The 18,271-nt window shown below is 44.2% G+C and overlaps 1 protein-coding gene across 1 annotated transcript in view; it reads right to left on the bottom strand.

Annotated features, from left to right (window-relative positions):
• Positions 1–970: 970 nt before the first annotated feature.
• The window catches only part of LOC144492347 (actin-binding protein WASF3-like), a 35,109-nt gene continuing 17,808 nt past the window's right edge, over positions 971–18,271 (bottom strand). The window contains exons 6-10 of the mRNA XM_078210343.1: positions 12,126–12,301; positions 6,975–7,238; positions 6,317–6,326; positions 2,480–2,846; positions 971–1,128 (exon numbers count right to left, since the gene is read on the bottom strand). Of these exons, the coding sequence (XP_078066469.1) occupies positions 971–1,128; positions 2,480–2,846; positions 6,317–6,326; positions 6,975–7,238; positions 12,126–12,301 (975 nt within the window). The remainder of the gene's footprint in view (positions 1,129–2,479; positions 2,847–6,316; positions 6,327–6,974; positions 7,239–12,125; positions 12,302–18,271) is intronic.

The raw sequence follows: 18,271 nt of genomic DNA, 5'->3' as shown, positions 1-18,271 counted from the left end.
AGGCGATACTATTTTTACTGGCTTGTGCGTGCTGTCCTCTTATACAATCAGTATTGATGTGTCAAATTGAGGGACTGCCCCTCAAGAGATAATTATCTGGGATCTTGGTCTTTAAACACATACACTTTGGTACCTTCAAACATCTACTTTCAACTGGTACTTTGTCAAATATGCCAACAATTACACATATAAATATCTCTGTAACTACAAGGCAGTAAACTAGAGCAAAATGCAAGTGATTCACATTGATTATCTGACCCCATTGACTGATTACTCTCAAAATTAATTGAGTATCGGTTATTACTCATATTCATACAATGAAATGCAAAGTGAAGTTACCTCTAGATTGTCAGTGCCGATAATGTTGTTGACCTATAACCTCAGAAAATAGTAATCTTGGAATGTAGAAAATCAATTAATACCATCAGCACCAAGGAATACTGATTTTTGGATTCAAATCTCTAATATTTACCAATTATTCTTTATAATCAACTACAGAAAAATGCCTTTCAAGTTTATATTATAAATGTACTCTTTAAGGAGGAGGCAAGACATTGATAATCAACATCTAAAATACAGAGTGATACATAGATTTTAGGTCAACCATAAGGAATGCTAAACACTGACATCAGCCAGTGATTAGATGTTGGCGTTTCTGTCAAATATATTAAATGTCATTGGATGTGTAAGGTCATTTAAAATACATAACCCTATGACCTGTTCACAGAAGCATAGTCTAAATCATGGAGAAGAACCAAAGCCATGCTCATAGAAACATGTGGCATCTTACACCAGATGAACAACATGATGTACTTTACATACTTTTACGTGTGCTTTGCTTGGGTGTCATTGAACTGATGCATCAACTAAAAACATGTAAATGTAACTGCAGTTACCAACCACTCCATTAAAAACAAACAAATAATCTTGTGGGCTGGGTCATTCCATAGAACGTTACTGAATTAACTTATTAATCAGACCACTCGTTCTCATCCAGTTCCGAGTCATCGTCAGACTCGCTGTACTCCACTGCAATCCGACGGGACAGAATGGTTGCAACATCATTCCCAACGGGTTCCTTTTTTGCTTCTTGCTCTCTTTGTTCTTGTACTTTTCGAAGTTGAATTCCTGCAACGGGCAATGGGTTCTGATTACAAGGTTTCTTCATACTTTCATCATTTCAAATCAGGGGACATTTTGCAGGAAACATGTTTTTAAATAAAGCATTATGGTATCAACTGGAAAATGATGGATAATGACAATATGGCTGGAGTGAAGATGATTCTGGATTTAATTTACAAGGATTTAAATGATGAGCAAATGTTAAGAAAAATGAGTTTGTTATGTTTGGAAAACAAAATTCAGGTTGCGGATTTGAAGTTTTCAAGGCTATGAAAAAAATTTACGAATTTAGTTTAGCAAATTATTCACTCTGGTGAAGAGTCCAAATACCAAGAAAAAATATTTTAAAATAAAGAATTTAGGAGTAAGATGACAGGTTGAGGTAGTCTTATATAAAAATTATAATAGAATTGCAGAATGAATTGCTAGGGAAGGCCACTTTATAGATCATATAAATAAATTCAAAAGGCAATTACATATAATTCTCAAGTGAGGCATATGGAAGAAAGCAGACAGGTGGTGTTAAGATGAATCAAAATGAGGCAAACCTGCTCTTAGAAAGTCACAATCTGCTGAAATAAATTCAAGATTACACTACTGCACATATTAATTCATGACCTTTCAATTCAGATGACAACATGTGTCAAACTCAGCTGAAACAGACTAAGGCTTTGATCTACTCTATAAGAATGGAAATTGATACTTTTTCCTCTTGTTGCAGATCCGTCAGAGGCAGGAAGATACTTCCTATATGGGTTCGATGATGCTGCTCCGCAAGCTTGCAATTTCAAATAAACTAGTCAACTATAACTTGGTGTCATGTGACCTGGTGCCCACCCCAGTCTAACACAGGCATCTCCACATCGTTCCTACATGGGCAAATGGCTTGTAAAACAGCTGGCCTGACTGGTAGAACTGGCCAGGGAGAAATACACAACAGTTCAATTGAAATTAATTGATTTGATTTATTATTGTTGCATGTATCAGGATACAGTGAAAATAATTGCTCGCAGGTCCTTTGGTTAAGGAGGGCAACTATCAGTGTTAGCCTAGAAGAATGGGGTTATCAGATTCAGTAACTCCAACATGTTTTCTTTGACAATACAGTCCCAACTCACTGTTTAAATTAAAATATTAAAATCCAAGCAGAAACAAAGCAAAGAATGTCAATGTTAATTATTATATTGAGCTGTGATTTTGAAAAAGAAAATTAAAAAATTGAGTCAAGGCACCAAATAGTGTACTGCCCCACACTTCAGCTATGTCCTGGAGGAAGAGGGGAGTGACCTGACTATTGACAAACTACTATATGAGCTGCCTGAACTTTATAACTTAGATAAAATGAAACACAACTCACCTCTCCGAATAGCAGCAAGTAGGTCACTTCGAGCATCGCTAATTGGCATTAGAGTTGCTTGGGCTTTCTTTATTTCAACTGCAGAGGGTGGTGAGGCAGAGTGGAGTGGGGATGGGACCAAAAGGGGTGGGCCAGGTGGCGGAGGAGGAGGTGCAGCAGGAGGGCCAGGAGGGGGAGGGGTATAAGATAATGGGGGTGCAGGTGGGGGAGGTGATGGGGTATATGTGCGGCCTACAGCTGCCACTGAACTGAGTGCATGAAGGGGAGGTGCAGAAATAGGACTGTCAAATGCAGTTTGGGCTGATGGAATGAGGGGAGGGGGTGGAGGAGGAGGGGCAGGGGCAGGTGGGGTATAGTATTCTGCCAACTGTACTGGCTGTGCACTGCAAAAAGAAACATTGGAAATATTAGTCAACGCTTACTTGCTAGTCAAACATTATAAACACACTGGGCTACAGTGGAATAACCAGACAAAAGTAATTACAAGAAAGACACAAATGAAATAAAAAGGGTATTTCACTGTTTGCAAAAATATTGTTCTTTAAATGAAGTGCAATTTAAGTTTTCTTTAGTTTGAAGCAGGAATACTATTGCAGACTAAATGATCGCTATGGGGGAACCTTAAACCAAAATAACTAAATTTGTCCAAATAACACCCAAGTGAAGAAATTACCAAGATTACACTTTTTGTACCTTTTCCTTTGACACAAATCAGAACCAATGCAAATTCAGTATGAATTAACAGGGAAATGATACTTCAACTAAAAAGGTAAATTTTATTTTAACCAGTTGATACAATAAAAATGTCTTATACAACTACAAGCACCTTCTTTGAGGTTTATAAGGTTATTATACTTTGTGACTAGCTCGCTTTAAATTTAGGGTGAATGAAGGGGTTTGTGATCTGGTCTGCAGTCTAATTGATAGTAACCCTGGTTCATTTGATTGTCAGGGATCAAAAGAAGGCTTGGACTATTTTATTGAGAAGAAAGTGCAAGATATTGACCCTTAGAGACAATGGAGGCAGTCTCTGGATATACCATGAGTAAAGCCCGAGTCCCCCAAAATCTCAGAAAAGTCTTAGAGGTATTTAATTGTGAACAGTTGTGCTGGGAATCTACTTACTTCTAAGAGAAAGGGAGTCGGGACCAAAGATAGCTAATTAGAAATTCTACCTACTGTATATACAAGACTAGTGTGTTTCATATTCCCATGGAGCAGAGGGCAAAGGAAGCCATTTTTAGGATCAGATTATAGGCTTTCCCACAAGATCAATAAACACATCACAGCCAGGCAGCAGTCTGCTTTTGGGTGGTCTGCAGCCATTTGAGAGACAGAAAGCATAAGACAGAGACAGCCAATCCTGCACCTGAAACAGAGAAAATGCTGGCTCTATTATTCACCATGCAGAACATGGGTGGGAGCTTGTGCTCAGATTGAAAATGCAAGAGTTCATGAGTTTTTAAAAGAGGTTGGAAGATTTGCCTAGCTTGAGCCAAAGTGAAAACAGCTACAGTAACATCTACCCTCATTTAAAAGTCAGTTCTGTAATCAAAAGTTATTTAGCTGGGAAAGTAAGAAGAAAACAAGTTTCAGGAGCTGAGTATAATTATAGACTGGTTCCTGGAGGTTAAATATCCATTTAACGAACAGTGTAGTGTATAACCATGGTGGGAGATTATCAGTCATACTAAAAGTTAAACAGGGAACCTCTAGTCTGTAGTATAAATTATCTACAAAAAATAAATAGTGCTTATTCAATAGTATTTTGTACTCATTCGTTATAATGAAAGTTTTAAAATGTGAAAGCTTGACGTGTCATTCTTTCAGCTGTTAACTGGAAGTTGAATTTCTCTTTAAAGGGTATTGGTCTCTAAAGAAGTTATAATAACCTGCATGACATGATCAACATTGAGCAGCCTGTTACTCCGTGCAGCTCACCAGCTCCATGACATTGAGACCCAAGACCCAAAATCATGGTGTCTTGGCCCTCATTATTCAGTATAGGGATCAACCTTTGTACTCCCCCATGCTCAAAAACGGGTGCACCTGAATTTCTAGACCCAAATTTCTCAGGCTCAAATAAATCTTTTAGCAATGATTCCCCAGAGGCTCCTTTATAATACTCCTTAAATTAACCTGGTTGGCTCTGGCAAAGCAGCAGCAGTAAAATTGTTTAATTCACAATCTCTGCTCTAACCCAGTCTTCAGTATTCATTCTTCATTTTTTGCTTCCCTTCAGTTTTTTGTCCTGTTTAACTGTACAACAGACATATACTCCTTATAAATGTTTTCCCTTATGCTGCAGCTCTTCTTTGTGTCTTGTCTCATGGCTTCCTCACCTTAACTTTCTTCCAGGTTAAGGGTTGCCAGGTCACAGGGACCAGTATTTCTAATTATTCAAAAACATTATAATTGATCCCTTTACAATTAATGCAAACAATCGCAGCTACCATAGACATTTTAAAGAAATTACAAATATTCCTTACTGCACTGCTTCTGGGTCAAAGCTCATCAAAAATCTCCCTCTCTTTCCTCACTTGGAAGACAGTCTCCAAGACAATCCATGGAATAGATGATTCCAACAAAGGACAAAGTCATTGTGCTCAATGTGTTTGTGCTGGGCCTTTGTTAAGGCAGTCCAAAAATGTTCTCATTGCCCTATTCTCTCCCTGTAACCTTGCATTTTTCTTTGCTTCAAATATTTATCCTGGACAGGATTTTCCGGCCACGCTCGCCTCAGAACTTGAAAATCGCGCCTGAGGTCAATGAACCTTTGCATGGTCCGCACCCTCCCCCCCACCCCCTCCTCCCCACCCGAGTCCCCCCCGCTCCCACCCCGCCCCCCCCCCTCCCCGCCACCAACCATCCCCCCCACCAACCATCCCGCCCACCCCCTCCCCCCACCTCCCGCCCCCCCCACCCCCGTCCCCCTCCCTCCTCCACCCCCCTCCCTCCCCCCCTCCCTCCACCCCATCCCCCCACCCCCCTCCGCCCCCCTCCCTCCCCCTCCCACTGCCTGTACTCCCTCCCTCCGCCCCTCCTCCCCCCACCCCCCTCCCACTGCCTCTCCCCCTTCCCCCCCTCCGCCCCTCTCCCCCCCTCCCTCCCCTCCCACTGCCTCTCCCCCCCGCCTCCCGCCCCCCCGCCTCCCCCCGCCGCCTCCCCCCCACCTCTCCCCCCCCCACGCCTCCCCCTCCCCGCCTCCCCCTCCCCGCCTCCCCCCACCACCCTTCCCCCCCGACCACCCCCCCCCCCTGACCCCCCATCCCCCCCGACCCCCCCACCACCCGCCCACCCCCATCTCCCAACCTCCACCCCCCCACCCCCAAACCACCCCCCCCCCCTCCCCCACCCCACAAAAGACATAAGTGAGTTCAAGGGACAATTCTGGAGAGAGAAGGCATTGAGGGACATGATAAGAAAGTAGTTCATGGGATTAAGCGATGTAAAAGCCATGTCAGGTCTATTTGAGCCTCAGAAATTTGGGTCTAGAAGTTCAAGTGCACCCATTTTTGAGCATGGGGGAGTGCAAAGGTCAATCCCTATACTACTTAGCAAGGGCCAAGACACCATGATTTTGGGTCTTGGGTCTCACTTTCATGGAGCTGGTAAGCTGTAGAGAATAACAGGTTGCTCAATGTCGATCGAGTCACTGTTGTCTTCTCAGCGGGTTTCAGGTTAAGTGAGGAAGAGGGTGACCAGGAAAGGAGGCTGTCATCAACTCAGGTGGCCAGAGAGCTGCGATTGAGAGGAAGGAAATCACTCATGATCAGATGGAATGAACAATAAAAATGTTGGCCTATGTCCCGTGAAAGGAAGAAAAAAAAAGAGAACTTGGTGGTAACTGGGGGTGGGGGCGTTTGTGGAAATCAATGTTCATGAGGGCCATCAAAATCCATTTGGGGGTGAGAAATGGGAGTTAGTAGGAGAAAATCTGTGTCCATTGGAAGATGCAGGGGGGTCAACTGACAATGTGTTTTGAAAGTGGGGTCATAGAAAGCACTGGTTCAGGTGTGGGCACTTCCAATCTTTTGGCTTTTTAACTCATAATGAGCATGCATTTCCTGCCTGTCATATTGCAGAGTTAGAAAATAATTTATTGCCCAAAAAGCAGGTACTGCCTACTTGAGTTTTTATATCACCATGTTCTACATTTTGGCACAGTGTAAAGGGCACCAGCAGCAGGAATCTTTTCACAAATATAAAGAGTCTCTCTAACTGATCTAAATATATTTTCCCTGCAATGTGCCCATGTTTAATGTAGTTTGGAAAATGCACTTTAATCTAAGCATCATCTTCTCGGCATCTCTTCCTGGCTTGCTAAATAGTATAAGGCTATCAGGCTGTCCAGAAGTGATAATTTTCATTGGAAGAGAAACAGCAACGAGCAAACAGCAAAGTCTAAAGCATAAAGTAATCCTACCGTTCAACTAGCTCTTAGCTCTTCACGTTTCTCTTGTATTTAATCCAACAACAACATAGTCTTGCTTACCTGTAGTCTTTAACAAGTTGGGGCCGTGGCCCATTGAGAGTAGCCTCAGCAGGTTGCGTCAGGTGGGGCTGCTGTGCTCTGGTAAGTGAAGTTTGCCTGACGTTTGTAGCAGGCAGTCTGTATGCCCGATCCTGTGCTTGGGTTACGGCTGATAAGAGCTCTTTGTTATCGGGTACTACATAGGAAATGGAGACTGCCGACTGTTGAACTGGATGGTTGGGACTAGCAGGATATGAAAGCTCCCCCACGTCAGATACATAGGACCTGTAAAGAAAAATATAAGAAAATGTGATTTATCATGAGAATTGTTGTAGAATAAAACAATGGGCTGGAAGTTGGGTTGCTCTGGTTTTTGGGAACAGGGCTCACTCCTCACAATTTGCTTGCACTCATTCAAGTCGATGTGAGAACCATGTCACTTGCATGCAGCCAATTCATCTGCACGACTGTAGCTTTGGCTCGAGTTGCTTCTGCACTACTGTTTCTCCTCCAAGCTGCCCATGGCCTTTGCGCATAGCAGAATGGACCAACAGTGTTATTTGTCAATCACATGAATCCTCCAGCCCACTCACGCTGAAGGCAGACTGTACCATAAAGAGAGGGTTCCAGATTGATGGATGCAGCATTGCAGGTTATAGTGATTCAGGTGAGCAGGAACAGAGACCATGGTTCCACAGGGGCCCAGGAGACCCTGAAACACCATCCGCAGAATGAAGTCGAAATAGGTAACCAGTAAGTTAACTCCCAGTCTAGCTCTGAGGACCTGGAAGCAGTGCCATACAAACTAATGACCTCTTACTGGTGATTACTGGTCATCAACACATCTTCACATGATATCTCAAAGGCAATTAAAAATGGGCAATAAATGCTAGATAGCCAGCAACGGCCACAACCTGTGAATGAACCAATCTACTACACTACACCAGCAACCTTGCACCCTGCTCCATGCATCACACCCCATTCACACACCCAGCAGCACTCCCTGGGACTCGGAACTCATGCCTAAGAATCAGGTGCTCCAGCTCACACACCTGCTAATGCTGCCAGTCTCACCTCCACTTATCGCTGCCTCCACATGCCTTCAGCTGTTCTGCTCTGGCAGACTCATCATCCAAACTTAGTGCTGCACCATCACTAACATTCTGTTCCCTCTCTTGCAGGACATGGAAGGAACAGAGCAGAATTGGAGGGGACAAGGATGTCTGCATCTCCAGAGCCCTTATAGAGGACATGGTTGCCCACTCATGGGGCTGGCTATGACAGGGCCCTCGATATCATTCAGAACATTCTTGCACCCTTTCGCAATCCTGGCTCAGCCCCATCAAGCTATCAGGCATGATGAGCATGAAGTTCACGGTGTGAACACGGATCTCTTACACCCCATCCCAACCCTGTACCTTCACATCAACCTTTGCCTTCCAAATTTATGCTTTCAGAAACCTGAAAATTGCTGCCTGCCCAAACACAGTAACCCCAGACAGGGGAAGAGACAGTAACAGCACAGCACTGATGAAGAGACCCTGTCACTGTTCCTGGCACTCACAGTCACCATCTCAGACACTGGCATTTCACAAACCTTAAAGTCTGACAAAGAGTTGGGACCAACACATGGTGACTCACCTGGGCACAGGCAAGGGATAAAGGAAGGTTCAGTTGCCAGCTTACTGAAGGAAAAAATGAGAGATGAGTATTGCTCCGAAGGACGTGGGTGGGGACCTTGATGGGACAGCATACAGGAGAACACTGATGGACGTGGAACAGAACAGAGATGCCATGTACATTGGCTGACTTGCACCAGCTTCAACATGGCACAGAGCTTGATACAGAGCATGCCCTCTCCATCGTCTCTATTCTAACTCCCTGTCATGCTGCATTTCAGAGGAAGTGCCCCTGTATGTTGCTGCCTTTGTGTGGACAGGTCACCAACTTCACTGCACTTCCCTTCACCCACAATCCTCCACTCCACCCCACCCCACCCTGAGGATGCACCAACACCTCTGCCAATCCAAGAATTTACCAATACACCTCCTGTAATAATCCAAAGTACTCCCAGACTCTTCACAATAGACCATGTTCCAAAAACAATGACTTTGTAATTTTGGTGCTGGATCCTTTGCAACTTAACACTTCCTGCTTGCAAAATGATAGAAGAATACATTGCTGACATATTCATTCTCCAAATCAGGAATCCTAGCATCACATCAGCCTGTTGGACTGCATGAAATCAGCACAGCATCCATTCACAGCCTCCCAGCGCATGCAAAGGGCACAGTCTCCATTCACAGCCTCCCAGCGCATGCAAAGGGCACAGTCTCCTATGCACCCATGCAGAATGGCAACAGACCAACACCAGGATCATACAGAACATGACCACCTTAATAACGCTAAAAGCTGCGCTATGTGAAACAATCCCTCACCCAATTTTTTTTCAATTTCTTCCCAGGTTTCTTACTGCCATGTATCCTGGTCTTCTCACTATCCAGATGATCTGGGGCATTATCTTCTCCATGATCACTTGCAAAATCAGCCAAATTCAAGCTGAGCAATTTAGATGATCTTCAATATTCCCAACTAGAAAATTCTGACCATAAGACAAACTTGTCTGTTTGATGTTTCTGCACATTTGTTGCCTCTCTGATACTGCTGCAGCTGCTAATTTGATTGCCATTCTGTCCTATTCCTCCAATCACCTAGGTCCTCCTCTCAGTCTTTAGTATTATGTTTCTCCCAGCATAATAATCTTGCTTAGGTAGTCTCCCTCTCCATAGCCAAGTATATAAAGTAATTAGAAATCGATCTCACAGTTATTATCCTTTCAAATACCCAATCATTGCCCCTCCATGGAATTCTGTGCATCATTTCGTATCATATCCCAAAGGAACATAATGTGTATAGCGTGTAGCTTTTGATGTCCATACTTGATGACTCTAGAGAACTACTGGTCATATAAAGGTCATTTTTTCCAATATGTATGTTGAGGCAGCAGGACTGCAGCATGGTGAACTTTGTTCTTGACAAGGCTACAATGATCTGATCCTGATCTTATTAAATATCCATAGTGAGTTCCTGGCCTATGTAACTGCAGGCAGGTGCTCACTGTCAGTATGGGATTAGGAAATATCTTGCCCTCGATAATAATTTTCAGAAGTCTGCTCAAGTTATAGTTTTATTCTTCCAAATCTTATTTACTACTCTTGCTAGTGTAATGCTTATCGCTTCAGAATGTTGTATCCCTAAAAGGAAAATACATTGACTTGCTTGATCCTCTAAATTTATTTACACATTTGTATCTATCGATTGATTACTATTTAATCTTGATTTTATTTCCATAGATTTCTTCTTCAATCCACATAGGTGCTGACAACAGCCTACCTGTCCACTGCTTTCTCTAGTTTCATCTCATTTTCAGCTATGGGTCCTATATCTGCATGCTTCAAGTTATTAAACTCACAAACTCTGACTTCCAGCATTTCTTTAAGTCTTTTTTAGGAATGTCCATCCAGAATAAGTCAAGGAAGAAAATATATCTGTCGGATGAAAACAGTTTTCACACTGGAAATCTATCTCTTTACCTCAAGCACAATTTTATTTCTGATAATTGCTACCAGCATGATGCTGCCAAGTGGTGTTAGTGCTACAAAGCTATAGTCAGCATGTATACCATTCTTTGGTGTCGATGCAAGCACTTTTTCCAACCAAGGGGCACATTCACCAATTTTGTATACATTCTGGCAGGTATTGGTGAACTCATCATTTCATTTCTTCGAAATGCTATCAGTTTGCCAGTGACATTGTGGGTCAGACATACCTCCTCAATATCAAGCAATAGTGGCCTGGTGGTACAGCGGTTAGCATTGCTGCCTCACAGCGCCAGGTTCAATTCCCGGCTTGGGTCACTGTCTTTGTGGAGTTTGTACATTCTCTCCGTGTCTGCGTGCATTTCCTCCAGGTGCTCCGGTTTCCTCCCACATTCCAAAGATGTGCAAAGGGCACGGTCTCCTATGCACCCATGCAGAATGGTTAGGTGGATTGGCCATGCTAAATTGCTCCTTAGTGTCAGGGGGACTAGCTAAGGTAAATGCATGGGGTTATGGGGATAGGGCCTGGTGGGAGTGGTGGTGCAGACTCGATGGGCCAAATGACCTCCTTCTGCACTGTAGGATTCTATGATTCTAACTGATAATTAAGAGGAACTGTGATAATTTCCATTACATCATGTACCACGATTTCAAATCTTTTTTGATGAGGTGCCACATAAAAGACCATCCGTTAAACTCAGAAGTTGTGGGAATTCAGGGTAAATCTGGGAAAGAATAAGAGCCTGACTGAAGAGTAGGAAACATCAAGTTCTCAGTTGGGGAGAGTGGTGAGGGTTGAGTGTGCGCCAGAGCACCATCCTGGGATCTCTACTGTTTCTGATTTATATAACTTCAAAAACCAAACGACCAAATTTGTTGATGCCACCAAACTAGGAGCAAATTTAGCACAAGGATTTCCTTGGCTATCGAGGTGAAAAACTGAAGTTTACATACACATGTTTACAAACATAACTCTGCGGTTGATACCATCCACTGTATAGAATTCATTATCCTGGAACATTAGGGAGCTCATTTTCTGCAATGTATAAGCTGGAATATTGAGGGAGTACAGAGGAGATTGACCAGGCTGATTCCTGGGATGGGAGGTCTATCATATGGAGGAGAGATTAAGTCAGTTGGGATTATATTTACTGAGGTATAGAAGAATGAGAGGGGATCTCATAGAAACTTATAAAATTCTAACAGGGTCAGACAGGGTAGATTCAGAGAGAATGTTCCCGATAGTGGGGGAGTCCAGAACTAGAGGTCATAGTTTGAGGATAAGGGGTAAATCTTTGAGAAATGAGGTGAGAAGAAATTTCTTCACCCAGAGGATGGTGAATGTGTGGAATTCACTACCTCACAATGTATTTGAGACTAAAACATTGTCTGATTTCAAGAAGAAAGTACATATAGCTCCAGGGGCTACAGGAATCAAGGGATATGGGGGAACAGGGCATCAGGACATTGAATTCAATGATCAGCCATGATCAAAATGAATGATGGAGCAGGCTTGAAGGGTCGAGTGGCCTACTCCCGCTTCTAGTTTCTATGTTTCTATGGAATTTGGTACCTGGTATCTGGTGACACCGATCCTTCAGAAGATGCTGCATGGTAGGGTGACGGAGAAAACCTGTGATCAGCTCTAAACTCTTTGTCACGTCCCATCATATCCCACTCTGGTCGTCGAGTTCGAGCTTTACGAACCTTCTTCACTTCGCGAGTGGCGTCTTCCACCAGTTTCTGTTCCTATGAGACAAGAACATTTGGATGTACACATTAGCCATTAAGCTCAGAAAATGTTGCACAGCTCAGTCTCAGTACTGGTTAAGTTTGATTTATTAGTATCACAAGTAGGCTTACATTAACACTGCAATGAAGTTACTGTGAAAATCCCCTAGTCGCCACACTCCGGTGCCTGTTTTGGTACACTGAGGAAGAATTTAGAATGGCCAATGCATCTAACCGGCATGTCTTTCGGATTATGGGAGGAGACTGGAGCATCCGGAGGGAATCCACGTGCACACGGGGAGAACGTGCAAACTCCGCACAGACAGTGACCCAAGCCAGGAACCGGACCCGGGTCCGTAGCACTGTGAGGCAGCAGTGCTAATCTCTGTGCCACCATGCCACACCAGGTGAGCATTTCACCTCGACATATTGGATTTGAATGAAGAGCAGGGAGGCACAGGGAGGAAGTGGGAAGGAAAGAGGCACAAACATTCCTAACCTAAAGTGGCTTTCCTCCGGGTATTCCGGTTTCCTCCCACAATCCAATGATATGCAGGTTAGGTTGAGTGGCCATGGTAAATTGACCCTAGTGTCAGGGGGATTAGCAAGGTAAATATGTGGGGTTACGGGAATAGGGTCTGGTTAGGATTGTGGTCAATGCAGACTCAATGGGCCGAATGCCCTCCTTCTGCACTGTGATTCTATGAAAACTTAGCCAAGTGAGGATACATAAGATGTATCTAAATGTATTGGGAAGTTGGGTGCTGCTGTAGGTTCTTGGGAACTTCCAGTTGCATGAGAACATTGTCTATTCTGTTTGGAATAAAAAATTAGTGATTTATTCAGAAATGAACGTATGTTTTATGGTGCATTATATGCTGTAGGTATACTTTCATAGCTTGCATGCAGTACTCCAGTTGTTCAGCAGGTGGCAGACAAAAACATGGCACCCTTCATATTTCTAATGCAACTGTAAAATGCCTAAAATACCAAAGCCCAAACACCTAATTTAACAGTATTATAGTACTAATAATAAAATTGCTGTTCCAAAAAAAATTAAGGAATTTTTACATCATTGTTTGGTGTATCTAGCTTTCTCTGCAAATTGCACATTGTTGACTATTCCCCATACACAAGAAAACTGTCTAGTCATTTGCAATAATTGACTTTCCCACAGAGTAAGGTATGATCACCAAGCCTTACAGTTCCTGATTTCTGACTAATAGTGACAAATTATCAGCTCTGAGCACATGTCAGCAGCTGGCAAATGCGACACCGACAACTCTCTGCATCTGCTCAGATCACAGCTTTCTCCACACTGAGTTTCCCACAGCAACCTGAGCAGACCCTGCAGTAATTGAATGTGCAGTTCAGACTTGCAGCTGTTCTACCCCATTCAGTCTCTTCTGCTGATAAATGTACTTACTTTGCTGCCTGGATAAGCAAGCCAATTTCACATCAGAGTGAATCAGACAGAACCTGGAACCAAACACGTGGAACAAAAACCATCAGGGAAGAATATTATTTTTGAAAAGCAAATCTTCCCAGGAGTTCTCAAGCTCAATCTGTGCTGAGTAAGCTGGTTTTAACTAGGTTGTGACTGGAGCATCCTCACAACCGGCCTATATGGCAGGGAATCTTACCAAAAAACGGCAGAGTGTTGTTTCCGGCGAGAAAACTGGTGTGCTTCTCTGGAGAGAAACATATTGGTTTTCTCTCTAGATGTTACCACACTCTGCCAAAAAAAATCAAAGAGATGTGTTTCACGCCATCATGCGGGGGGGCGGGCGAGCCTCAGCTCCCTGGCAAAGCCCAGATGCACTGAGATCGGGCTGCCATCTTTAAAGGGCGCCCTGATCAGAACATGAATAAACCCTGCCCCCTCCAGCCCACAAAACTTTTTTCTTAATTTGGACAAAACTTAAAAAACATTCTCTGAAATGTTGTCTACTTAATCTTGTTTAGGAAGATCAATTCAACTGAGAATTGGATAATTATCTGAAGAGAAAAAATTGCAGTCATATGGGGCACATGATGTGGAGTTGCCGGCGTTGGACTGGGGTAGACACAGTTAAGTAGTCTCACAACACCAGGTTAAAGTCCAACAGGCTTATTTGGTAGCATGAGCTTTCGGAGCGTTGCCCCTTCATCAGGTGAGTGTCCTGATGTGACCATATGGGGCACAGGCAAGGAAGTGAAACTAGATGAGTCATTCTTGGAGAGAGCTAGCTTAGATGCAAAAGGGCAAAAGGCCTCCACCTGTACTGTAACCATTCTACGATTCTATGGTAAGAACTGATTTAGAAATGTGGAGATCATAGTGTCCTCAACGTAAGCAGATTTTTCAAAACAATTTTTAAAATCTAACATTAAAAAATTTCTGTAATATTCTTTTCGCAAAGACCTCTTCTGATAAATGATACTAAAAGGGAGCAATCAAAGAACAATCGTGACTAGGCAGAAAGCAGCTGGTACTAAACTCAAGAAAATTGGAAGAAGTGGAATCCACTGAAGGAGAACTGCCCCAGTAAAGAATACAAAGGAGTGGGTTACTAAAAGAGATGTGGTCCACATGCACTGGCCACATGGTGGCTCAGGGGATTTTGTCATGCAATGCTCATCATGAGTCTCCATGAATCGGAATTCGGGTTCAGTGTGATGAGCCCTCCAAAAGTGATTGCAAAATATAGCATGGAATTTACGAGGAGTTTAGGATATTCAGAGGCAACGTGGTTACTTGTGGGAGGTGGGGTTTGGTGAGGGTGTAAAGTGGGGATCTAAAGTTGGTAAAGTCGAGGGAAAGGATTCTGCAGCCCCGTTAGATACCCTGCAGGAATCCCAATGTCCCACTGAATCGGGAATCCCGTGAAGGCAATTGGGATTCACCCAGCATGCCCCGCCGCGCCCCACCGCCCTCGATCAGGTTAAACCCCAAAATTATGCAAAGCTCCTAAATGTGATACAATTAGTGAACAGGACGGCCCATTCAGTGACCTCCCGCCATGCATCTGTCTCCTCAGCAGGAAATAGCTGGATGGGCTTTGACGCTGGTAATGACCAACATGGACTTGGCATGTTGGACCCCAAGGGGGGTCATAAGGGTACGTTCAGTGGCCATCTACCCCTCTGTCACGGCCAGGCTGAAGAGGATCATAGAATCCTACAGTGAAGAACAAGGCCATTCGGCCCATCAAGACTGCATCGACCACAAACCCACCCAGACCCTAACCCCATAACCCCATGCATTTACCCTAGCTGGTCCCCCTGACACTAAGGGGCAATTTAGCATGGCCAATCCACCTAACGCACACATCTTTGGAGTATGGGAGGAAACCGGAGTACCTGCAGGAAACCTACGCAGACACGGGGAGAATGTGCAAACTCCACACAGACAGTGACCCGAGCCGGGAATTGAACCCGGGTCGCTGGTGCTGTGAGGCAGCAGTGCTAACCACTGTGCCACCGTGCCACCTAAGTGGAAATATCCCCCCCAGTGTCCTGTGGGTTGAGTGGGCTTGGACTGGGGGCAAGGGCTTGATCTTAGTACTGTCCCCTGTGATTGGGATCCCATGGTTGGACTGCCCGTTCCAGTCCTGGCAGACCTGATGATCACCCCTGGTATGGTGATTTAATGATGTGGAGATGCCAGTGTTGGACTGGGGTGAACACAGTAAGAGTTTTAACAACACCAGGTTAAAGTCCAACAGGTTTATTTGGTAGCAAATGCCATTAGCTTTTGGAGCGCTGCTCCTTCGTCAGATGGAGTGGAAATCTGCTCTCTTTCCACTCCATCTGACGAAGGAGCAGCGCTCCAAAAGCTAATGGTATTTGCTACCAAATAAACCTGTTGGACTTTAACCTGGTGTTGTTAAAACTCTTATGGTGATTTCAGACAGCTTTAACACCATCATTTCTGTCGGTCATCTGTGAATCCTTTGAATGGCCTGGTCACTTTAATCATCATGCCCCTGGTCACCTCTGAGGCTTTTAAGTTACAGCAGCACTCCATTCTGAATCAGGGATTTCCCTTTCTCTCTCAGAAGCTGCAAGTGTGAGCAGACCCCTTTGAAGCCCTCTGACAGACAGGGGATGTCACTTTCACTGGGGGAGGTGGGGGGTGGGGGGGTGGGGGGTGGGGGTGGTCTGCTTCTCCAGTTGTTCACTCAGCCCCGTTAAAAAACTTAGATCTCATTAAATTTCACAGTGCAGTCCTTTGCAATAAGTTTTGATTGACAGCTTAATGGTTTTCCACTCAGCCTGCAGTCAGCTGTGTTTATTTATCTTTCCCGTCATGGTTGACTACACCTTAAGTACCCACCCCCCCATTGTTTGTAACCGTAATGCTTATAAACATTCTGAGCCTGATGGCAGCTGTGGTTCTTCAAAGGGGTTATTTGCTTTCACTTCCTCTTTTGCAGACCACTTATTCCCTTTGAAGAAACCCAAGACCCTGGGTGGACCCTCCCTCTACAGCCTGGCAGTGCTGGATGGCAAATGGTCACTGAATCTAGCTCCTTGACTGCCTTGGGGTCCAAGGCGCCAAGCCAGGATGTCAGTGCCAGGGTGCTGGGGGTAGTGCACCATTGTCACTGTCAAGATGCAGGGCCTGAAGGGGGGCATATCAGGTTACCCTCACGCCTGTATGGTGTGGGGGGCTGAGATGTTATTTGAGGGGTGGGGGTAGAAGTCCCCTCTTTGCTGAGGTGTTGGAGGTGCTGCCCTGGTTAGCAGGGGTGGACACCATTTGGGGGGAGGAGGAGCCTGATTCTGACCAGAGAGTTCCAATCTCTGTAAAGCCAGGCTGGCTGGCATGTTTCATGGGATACATAAATTGGGAGAATCCCAACTGACAGACGCTGCCAGTGCCAGCGGGAAACCCTCCTGTTTTCCCACTAGTCTGAAAATGGGAGAATTCCACCCAAGTTTGTTATTAAGTTTGTGATTATTTAATGACTTTAAAAATGTTACATGTGTTATTGTTGAAAAATAAAATTCACATTACTTTAGAGCCTTTCATTAATTGCATTAATTTAGCGCCGGTCATCCCTGAGCACTTTCCAACCAATGAAGTATTTCTTAAATGTGTTCACATTAGTAATGTAAAGTGATGGAAGCCAATTTTCACACAGCAAGCGCTGGCAAATAATAATGTAACAACAACCAGATAGCCTGTTTTTAGTGATGCCGGGGAGGCGATGGCCGAGTGATATTATCGCTAGATAATGCATCCAGAAACTAATGTTCTGGGGATCAGTTTTGAATCCTGCCATGGCAGATGGCGGAATTTGAATTCAATAAAAATTAAAAATACATGAAATTAAGAATCTACTGATAAGCATGAAACCATTGTTGATTGTTGGAAAAACCCATCTGGTTCACTAATGTCCTTTAGGAAGGAAATCTGCTGTCCTTACCTGGTCTGGCCTACATGTGACTCCAGAGCTAAGCAATGTGGTTGACTCTCAACTGCCCTCAGGAAAATTAGGGATGGGCGATAAATGCTGGCCAACCAGCGACGCCCTGTCCCACGAATAAATGATTTAAGGATAAATATTGGCTCGGACAGCAGAGTTAATTCCCTGCTCTTCTTCAAAATAGTGCCGTCAGATTGTTTACATCCACCTGAGCAAGCAGTTTAATGCTGACCTGAAAGCCAGCTCCTCCAACAGTGCAGCATTCCCCCAATCAGAACTGCATGGAGTGTCAGCTTAGATTTGTGTGATCAGGTCTCTAGAATGGAACATGAACCGACAATCTTCTGACCTGGAGGTGAGAGTGCCCCAACCTAGCCGTAGCTGACACCTGTTAGTGATATACTAGCGTCGGTAAGCAACAATGATGAGACTATCAGAACATTTTGCTCGAATTAAAATTTTGTGCAATAAAATTAGAGTGTCAAAAAGTAAAGACTCTGGCCGGAATCTTACCTCCGTTTATCCCGGCAGGATTTTCCCATCCCTTCGCAGTGAATGGAGATTTGGCTGGCCG

Source organism: Mustelus asterias, chromosome 4, assembly GCF_964213995.1.
Source record: "Mustelus asterias chromosome 4, sMusAst1.hap1.1, whole genome shotgun sequence".
In the NCBI taxonomy this organism is placed as follows: domain Eukaryota; kingdom Metazoa; phylum Chordata; class Chondrichthyes; order Carcharhiniformes; family Triakidae; genus Mustelus; species Mustelus asterias.
This window is presented reverse-complemented; position numbering and strand designations above follow the sequence as displayed.